Here is an 8452-nt window from a genome sequence, read left to right on the forward strand (position 1 = left end):
GGTATATAAATGTTGGATTGAGAAATGGGAGAGCCCTTGTTTTAAGGGTGGGGGAAATGGGAAAGGCGAATTGAGGAATCCCAAAGTTCCCCAACAAAGGTGCAGAAGAAAAGGCAAAGGGCAAAGGCAAAACGAAATGATTAGTTGAATGAGAGGGGACCCACCGGATAATCTTTCCTTTCCAGGTCTTTAAATTTTTTGACTTGGGATTGGGACCCACCACGCCCTCCATTGTCTTTATGGATTCAATGATAAAAAAAGAGCACCTCACGTGGACTCTGAACCAAAGAGCCTGTCCAACCACAATCAAAAGGAAAATTATAAACCATTTTTCCACATTTCAAATTCCTTCCCATACGTATTCACAACCCAAACAAAAACATTTTATACGCTTATACAATTCAAAAGCTACACACCACAACAAAGCAATTTTCTTTTCGAGCAAAAATCATGCTTTTTAAAGCTCACCCATATAATTCCCACTCATTATCTTTGTTGCTTAAAGCTCATGCCCTCTCTCTCTCTCTTCCCTTGCTCTAAAAAAGAAAACAAAGAAACCTAGACATACACCCCTCCTCCAAATATAGTCCACTGATGAGAAAGACCCACCGCACAGACATTAAACCATAAACTCACTGATCACACTCTGTTCCATAAAAACAACTACCATACACCACAACACAAAACACAATCAAAAACAACTTTAATCCTTCCCATGCGATCATGGAGGGAGGTGATGATTTCCACCACCACCACCATCACCATCACCACCACCACCAACACCGACAAGACTTCCCATTCCAACTCCTCGAGAAGAAAGAAGACCAAGACCCCTCTTCTTGCTCCACTTCCTCCCCATACCCTTCCCTAGCCATCTCAGCCGAACCCTCCACCTCCAACTCAACCCCATCCAACAACAACACCGCCCTCATCCCCACACAATCTGAGTCCTCCCCCAAAAAGCCACCTCCCAAAAGAACCTCCACCAAAGACCGCCACACCAAAGTCGACGGCCGCGGTCGCCGAATTCGAATGCCTGCTCTCTGCGCTGCCAGAGTCTTCCAGCTCACGCGGGAGCTTGGACACAAGTCTGACGGCGAGACCATAGAGTGGCTCCTCCAGCAGGCGGAGCCATCTGTCATCGCCGCCACCGGCACCGGTACCATCCCCGCTAACTTCACATCCCTTAACATATCTCACCGGAGCTCGGGCTCCTCCATATCCGTCCCCTCCCAGCTGCGATCCAACTACTTCAATTCAAACTTTTCTCTCCAACCCCGGAGAAGCCTGTTCCTTGAAAACACCAATACTTCCACAACACTCCTCAATTTTCAATCCAACAACCCCATCTCCACTTCCATGTTCCAACCCAAGCACGAATTGCGCGATTCATCATCCCTAGACTTGTCCTCGGAGAACAACGAAGAGGGTTTGGGAAGGAAAAGACGACCCTTGGAGCAAGACCTATCCTCAACCATGCAACACCAAGTTGGAAGCTATTTGATGCAATCAAGCAGCTCAGGGACAATTCCGGAGAGCCATGCTCAAATTCCGGCGAATATATGGATGGTGGCGAATTCCAATAGCCAAGGTGTGAGTGGTGAAGCTCCTTTGTGGACATTCCCCGGTGTGAGTAACAGTGCTTTGTATAGAGGAAACATGTCAAGTGGGTTGCATTTCATGAACTTTCCTACCCCTATGGCCCTTTTACCTGGTCAACAATTAGGGTCTTCAGGGATTGGTGGGAACATCAACGAAGGGCATTTGAGCATGCTTTCGGGGCTTAATCCTTACCGGACGGTCATCGGCGTTTCGGAATCTCAGGCGAGTGAGTCACACTCACATCACGGTGGAAGCGAGGATCGGCACGATGATAATTAACACAAGAGGATCAAATCCACCAACGTGTTCTTCGATTTCAACATGTGTACTAGTTTGGTGTTTTAACACAACGTGACGTGAGGTTTGGTTGTTATTGCCCTACGAAATTGAGTTTTGTTTATTTTGAAAGGATAATTATTATCATTATTATTATTTTTTTTCCTATTTCTTTGGTGTGGTTAATATGTTGGAAGAGGTGGATGAATGGATGATGGAAGAGAAGAGGGTTTTTTAGGGTTTGAGAGAGAGAGAGAGAGAGAGATGACACTATTGAACAGTTGGATATTATTTGGCTTTATTTCACTACACGATATCTTATCATCATTGTTTGTGCAATTGGCTTTTCTTTTCTTCCTTTTTTTTCCTGAAAGCCTTTTGATTTGTAATTTTATGCTTTTTATTCTTAGAAGAGAAAGAAAACAACTCACTTTTCCATCATAACTTGGTAAGTTTAATTAACTTCCTTCTCAATTAACAACACATTTTGGGGTTTCCGAGCCACTAGTAAAAGGGATGAGAAACAGTTTACGAAAGTGAAAAAGCAAGAGAGGGATAAAATGAAACAGTGTTAGTGAGTAGTGCAAGAGTGAGGGTAGTGTGAATGTTAAAATTGTAGAATGCTTTTGGATTCTAAATCTTCGCCATGAATGTGGAGGTTTAGAGAATGGATGATTAAGATTTTTGAGAGATGAATGGTGGGGTCTGCAACACCTTATCAGTTCCAGGTGTTGCCTCCATGGTGGGATCCACCTCCTGCTTAATGTACAATATCACTCACTAACAGCTCGATATTCCCCAATTTCTTTTACCAACAATATTAATCATATAAAAAATTACTATAATAATTTCTACATACTTACTTAATTATTCATTTTATTATATATACAAAGACTCTCTTTTCTCTTTTATAATACTTTTTCTTCTGTGTAAAACATTTTTACTCACTAAATATTTCTTCATTTTTTTGCATTTATAACAATTAAGTTTCTCCATCTTACTTTTATCTCTGACATTTAAAAAATTACTTTATGTGATAGACTACAATATTTGGAGTATATGATTTAAAAGGTACTTTTATTTTAAAATAAATAACAAATGAAATGTCTTCTCATGTTAAAAAAAGTATAATGACTTAAGTATATATTAAATAGAATTAAAGTAGAACCTAATTATAACAAAAGAAAACGAAAATTGAAGTATAAAAAAAAATCAAATTGCATAATCGCAAACAAACTTTTCCCAAAGGCAATTGAGCGTATAAATTTAGAACAAACTCATTTTTCTATTTCTTTCTTTAAGTTATTTTTGTTCGTTCCTTTTGATGGAGCAGTTGCTGGCATCAGAGTCTTAATTAATGATCCTCTGAGATATGGCCCACCACTCCATCAATGAGGACCGTCCATTTGGCGGGCCATTCTTTCGATCGCCGCATTGAATGATTGGGTATGTGTCCACCAAATCGTTCTTTTTCAAATAGCATCATCTTTTGATTTAATCTGACTTTAAAATTATTTCTGTTTACTTTAGAAGTGACACCGGAATTATTTTTGGAGATTTAATTCTAAAGTTACTAAATTATATTAAAGTAAACTTGTAAAGAAGGTTTCCAGTCACTTCTAAAATTATAATTCTAGAATAAAGTTTAATACACTATAGAGTTATAATTCCATAAAGATTAATATCATATTCATTTTTATTTAAGTAAAAGTAGTTTAAAGTGACAATTATAAAAAATAAATAATTCCAGGAAAAAAGGAAAGATATACAAAGAGAAAGTGTGAAAAATAAAAATAATTACATGCAGAATTAGTGTTGTATGGTCGTTATTTGTTATTTATTATATATACTATAAAAAAATTATTAAACAAAAATTAAAGATAAAAATAATTAATTATTATGGATTAAATTAGTTAATAAATAAATAATTTATAAATTTTATTAATAATGAAAATTATTTTAAATATCAATAATTTTGTTAGTCTTTAAAATAATATATAATTTAATTAATATGTAACTATTTTTTTTCTTTAAAATTAATTTTTTATAGTAATAGTAATGATATAAATATTCATCCATATATCTAATTGACACTATTTCACTCTTTAATCTAGTTATTTTAATTTTAGATATATGAATGGGAAAAAGAAGTGAGATTGGAAAGAAAACGAAGAAAATAAATATGGTAAGGGCAAGTTTGATGGTACTCTTTTTCTTAGATAAAAATTCGTATACATTTTGGTGATATTCGATGAGTATATAATAGTATATCAATAATTCAGTACAAAAGGACATAAATTTCTTTATCTTCTACGCCAAATAAAAAATAAAGAAACTATATTCATTAGATTTTAAAATAGAATATCAGATAAATTGAAAATGGTTTAGTAACTTAAGACAAACCGAGAACCAGGTATATTTATTATTTTCTTTTATCCAATTTTAAAAAATCAAATATTAATGAAATTAACTATCAATTTTTAGCAACTCATTTTCTGTACAACTTATTATTTTCTAATTAAAAATATTATTAAAATAACGTATTTTATATGTTAATGTTAGTATTTTAGAGGGTAGACTAGTTTTCTATTTAAAGAAACGAATAAACGGCTTACTTTTGTTTTAATTTAATTTTCCTACACTGAAAATATATTTGATACCTAATCCATTATAATTTACTTTATGTATAATTTTAGAGTAACCTTATCACAAAACCAACAATTTTTTATGTTTTCCTTCATATTCGTAGAAAACCAAAGTTATATAATAAATAACAATTTTTAAATGCTTTATTATCTTCTACAATAAACGATAAAGGGATCTCCGTGACTTCGGGAGTGAGATGGCACAACGAAAAGAGTGAGGAGGAATTATATATGTACAATTACTTTTTTAAAATTCTTTATCAATTGAAGAAAGAAACATAAAAAAGAATATCCACTCAGTGTAAAGAAAAGTAAAATTATATCATCTTATCATTTATAAATTGTCATATGATAAAATATTAATATTAATATTAATATTATTATTATTATTATTAATAGTACTTATTTTAAACTATTAAATAGTTTAAAGTATAAAAATGGTTTACATTACTATCTATCTATATATGAAATTTAAAATCTGAAAAGATAAGATAAAAAATGATTTCCAGAATAGATGAGATGAAAAATAAGATGCTTTAGAATCTAATAATTTCCTTTCTCACTAAATAAGCAGCATGAAATTAGAAAGATTAAAAGAGAAACCCTGAAAAAGCAGGTTCAGGATATTCACCAGTACAGTTTGTGTTGTGCACATAGGATTCGGGTTTAGCTTTATTTACGAAGATCATGTGAATAAGAAGAGATTAAAGGCAGCACGAAAATAATGTGTTTATATTATAATTTTGTTAGTTGATGAGAATGGTGAATGGAAGAAGGTACCTTGGTGATGTTCCAATTATGGGCACTTGAACAGTAAAGAGATAAAGACAGTGCTTTAAGATGGCTCCCACCTAAGGCTAGCTAGAGCTGTAAAAGGCGAATCAGGGAACAACAATTGAAGTTGCTAACGTACGTGTCTACTTTCTCGTATTGCCACTTAATGCATGACTGCTTCGGTGTTTCGAACTAAAGTAGTTTTTTTTTAGATAATCTGCGTTTTACTTATGTTCTTATCAGATACTACAGAGACTTATGGAATCATGATAATTAGGAGCAGACACCAAAGAAAATACGACAGAAAATAATGTCTTGCTTCGTTGGTGCAACGTACTGCAGGAAGTGATAAAAAAATGGTGTAGCGTACCAAGAATAATCTGAAGATGTAGATGTTGTTTGGAAAATATAGTGTTATTGCATGCAGTTACAGAGGTTCAACATTCCATTGTTAAGTTCCAATCGTTATAGGATGGTAGATGGGTCCTTTCTTCTGGAATTTTTAAGTTTGTACGCAGTACAGAGCAGGGCAACAGACAAGTCCCTTACACACATATACATATACATATATATATATAATGTTTAGTAAAATATGGGATGTTTGTATATGTCATCACCTAAAAATATATATTGATTATGTTATTAATGTATCTAGTGAAATTTGAAATATTGTTTAAATTTTTTGAATATGTGTACACCAACTGCATCAATGGTATGATTATATACTAAACTATTATGTAACTTTTGAAGAGAGGAAGAAAGAAAAAGTATGAGATAATTGAAAAGCATATAAAATATATGAAAGTATTTTTTTTAATATGTTTAATAGAAGAGAATACATCTTTTTAACATAATGTTTTTTTTAAAAAAAAAAATAATGATAAAATATTTTATCATTTTTTTAAACATCAAATTTCTAACAATTTCAAAATAGAATAATATTTTAATTTTAAAATGTGCCACACTGTTTTAAGAAACCACGGTACACGTGAATGAGAGGGCTATAAATTATACATACATGTGTCTTGACATTAATATTATATTTTCCTTAAAATAATTTATGAACAATTTTGTGATATAGTTTAAATTCCAAAAAGAATGTGTGAGTATTGTATATAGGAGCAATTCCTCAATTGTCTTCTTAGATGCTATTTCATGTTTCATATCTAGTTAATTTGATTCTAATTCCATAAATTCATCAAATGTTTACATTTTTATAAATTCTCTATTACCTTTTTCTATAATAAGAAATATTAAAAAGTGTTTTCGTGATTTTTTTTCTATCTTATTTTTGTTTTGTTTTCACAGCCTTCTGATATCAAAATAATATTTAGATTTCATTTTTTTTTCTTTGCAACCTTTGTTTTTTTTTCAATAGATTTAGAGAAGTTTTTAATGGATTTTTTTACTATATCGACAATAAATCAGTGATTAAACTACATTAATTTTAACATTTTTATGATAAATTCTTTAAAATTCATCATTTTTTTTTTATGAAAAATGATATAGAGTAACAATATATTTGGTGTATCTTTCTTTTCGAAGTAACACAAAAACAAAATTAAATGTTGATTTCTTGTCTTAAGTCAATTTTGTCTTTTTTTTTCTTTTATTTTGGGTGTTCTTTTAAAAGTGCACATTCTTATCAAATTTGATAGAATGTTTATAATTATTTTCACTAAACAAACTTCTTCGTGCAACAATTACAAATTGAGTTTAGATTTACTATTCTTGAAGATAAATCAATGAAAAAATGATTTTTTTTTTTCATATTAAAGCTTTTGTAGAAGCGTTGGCTTTGTTGGTCAATCTGTCATTCCTTGCGAACATCTTAATGTCATTATCGAGCTATTGCCTATTTGGTAAAATCCTACTATTGAGCTTATTGAAAACAACTTTGATAATCTTCTATTGAAAAGATAAAGGGCTTCCCCTTATGCATGCAACACGTTTGAAGAATTTTTTCCAAAAGATAATTCTCTCAATTTGTCGCAATTCCAAGAATTGAACCCTAATCTCAATTTTAATTCCCCTTTAGTTCATTTAACATACTCATCCCAACATTCTCAACAATACATCTTGACTAGTGATTCGAATAATCCTTAGAATGGTTCTTGTAGTGATTTTTCTTGTTGTGAACATTAGTCATGTCCATGATGGTGAGTTGTCTCACATTCAATGTGAAGTTTACGACTTCACCCTACTATTATATATAAGTTTGATTAACATTATATTCTTCTTTCACATTTGTTCTATCTAGATTCAATTCCTCAACATTTATAATCGTAATAATCGTAATATCACTTTATTTTGAATCAAATTCTTCATCATTAATCTAATATAAACCTTTTAATAAGTTATTTTGGATATTCTACATTTGTTGATGAACAGATGTAGATGCCACAAATATAGAAAGTGGAGAAAATTCAACATTAGTTAATAATTAATGTACAATGTTAGTTTCAACATTAATTGTAGAGCATAGCTATTAGAGAAAAAATCCAACAACCTCATGGTTTTGATTAAGTGTTTATCATAACAAAGTGAGAAACACAAAGAAGCTTAGTTTGAAAGACGCTGAATTATGAAAACGAGCATATCATATAAGACTAAGTGTTTCATTTGACAAACGATACAACACCTTGCAAAAAAAAAATTGTTTAAGTGAAATATTGAATAAATGATAAGTGCAATAGACTTTAAGGTTACATTGTACCTAACAAAAACATTCTTCAGACTTATTATTGTGTTGTAGGGAATGTCTTTATCTTCTATCTACCCAAATGATCTGCACAAAGCATAAATGTACATCAAGATCACTTGGGCTTCAAGCTAAAGTTGTTTTCTATCAACAACCATCTTGACATGAGCTGATGTCAGCTCTTGTCCAACTATCTTCCTTGTATGGTCAAACTTTTACTTCATTTTGAGTAAAAACCTATATGACCTAGCCCTGGTAAGTATTGTCAACTATTGGGATGTTGCTAAAAAATAAGATTGATATTTAATGTTGCATGGCTACGTTCACGCTTGACAAAGGGAAGTAGATGAAGCTATTTAGTTAAAAAGCTCTTAATGACTAGAAAAGGATTAGTAATGACTTTTTTTTCATGTTCTCTATAAAGTCATCATTTGAAGAAAAAGAAAAAAAAAGT

General features: G+C 31.7%; 1 protein-coding gene across 1 annotated transcript; it reads left to right on the top strand.

Moving 5' to 3' along the window:
- Window positions 1-270: 270 nt before the first annotated feature.
- LOC137821501 (transcription factor TCP14-like) lies at window positions 271-2217 on the top strand. Its single transcript, XM_068626120.1, has one exon. The coding sequence runs from the start codon at window positions 724-726 to the stop codon at window positions 1879-1881; it is 1158 nt and encodes a 385-aa protein (XP_068482221.1). The 5' UTR covers window positions 271-723; the 3' UTR covers window positions 1882-2217.
- The last annotated feature ends 6235 nt before the right edge of the window (window positions 2218-8452 follow it).

The sequence above is a fragment of the Phaseolus vulgaris genome, chromosome 9 (genome assembly GCF_000499845.2).
Source record: "Phaseolus vulgaris cultivar G19833 chromosome 9, P. vulgaris v2.0, whole genome shotgun sequence".
NCBI lineage: Eukaryota > Viridiplantae > Streptophyta > Magnoliopsida > Fabales > Fabaceae > Phaseolus > Phaseolus vulgaris.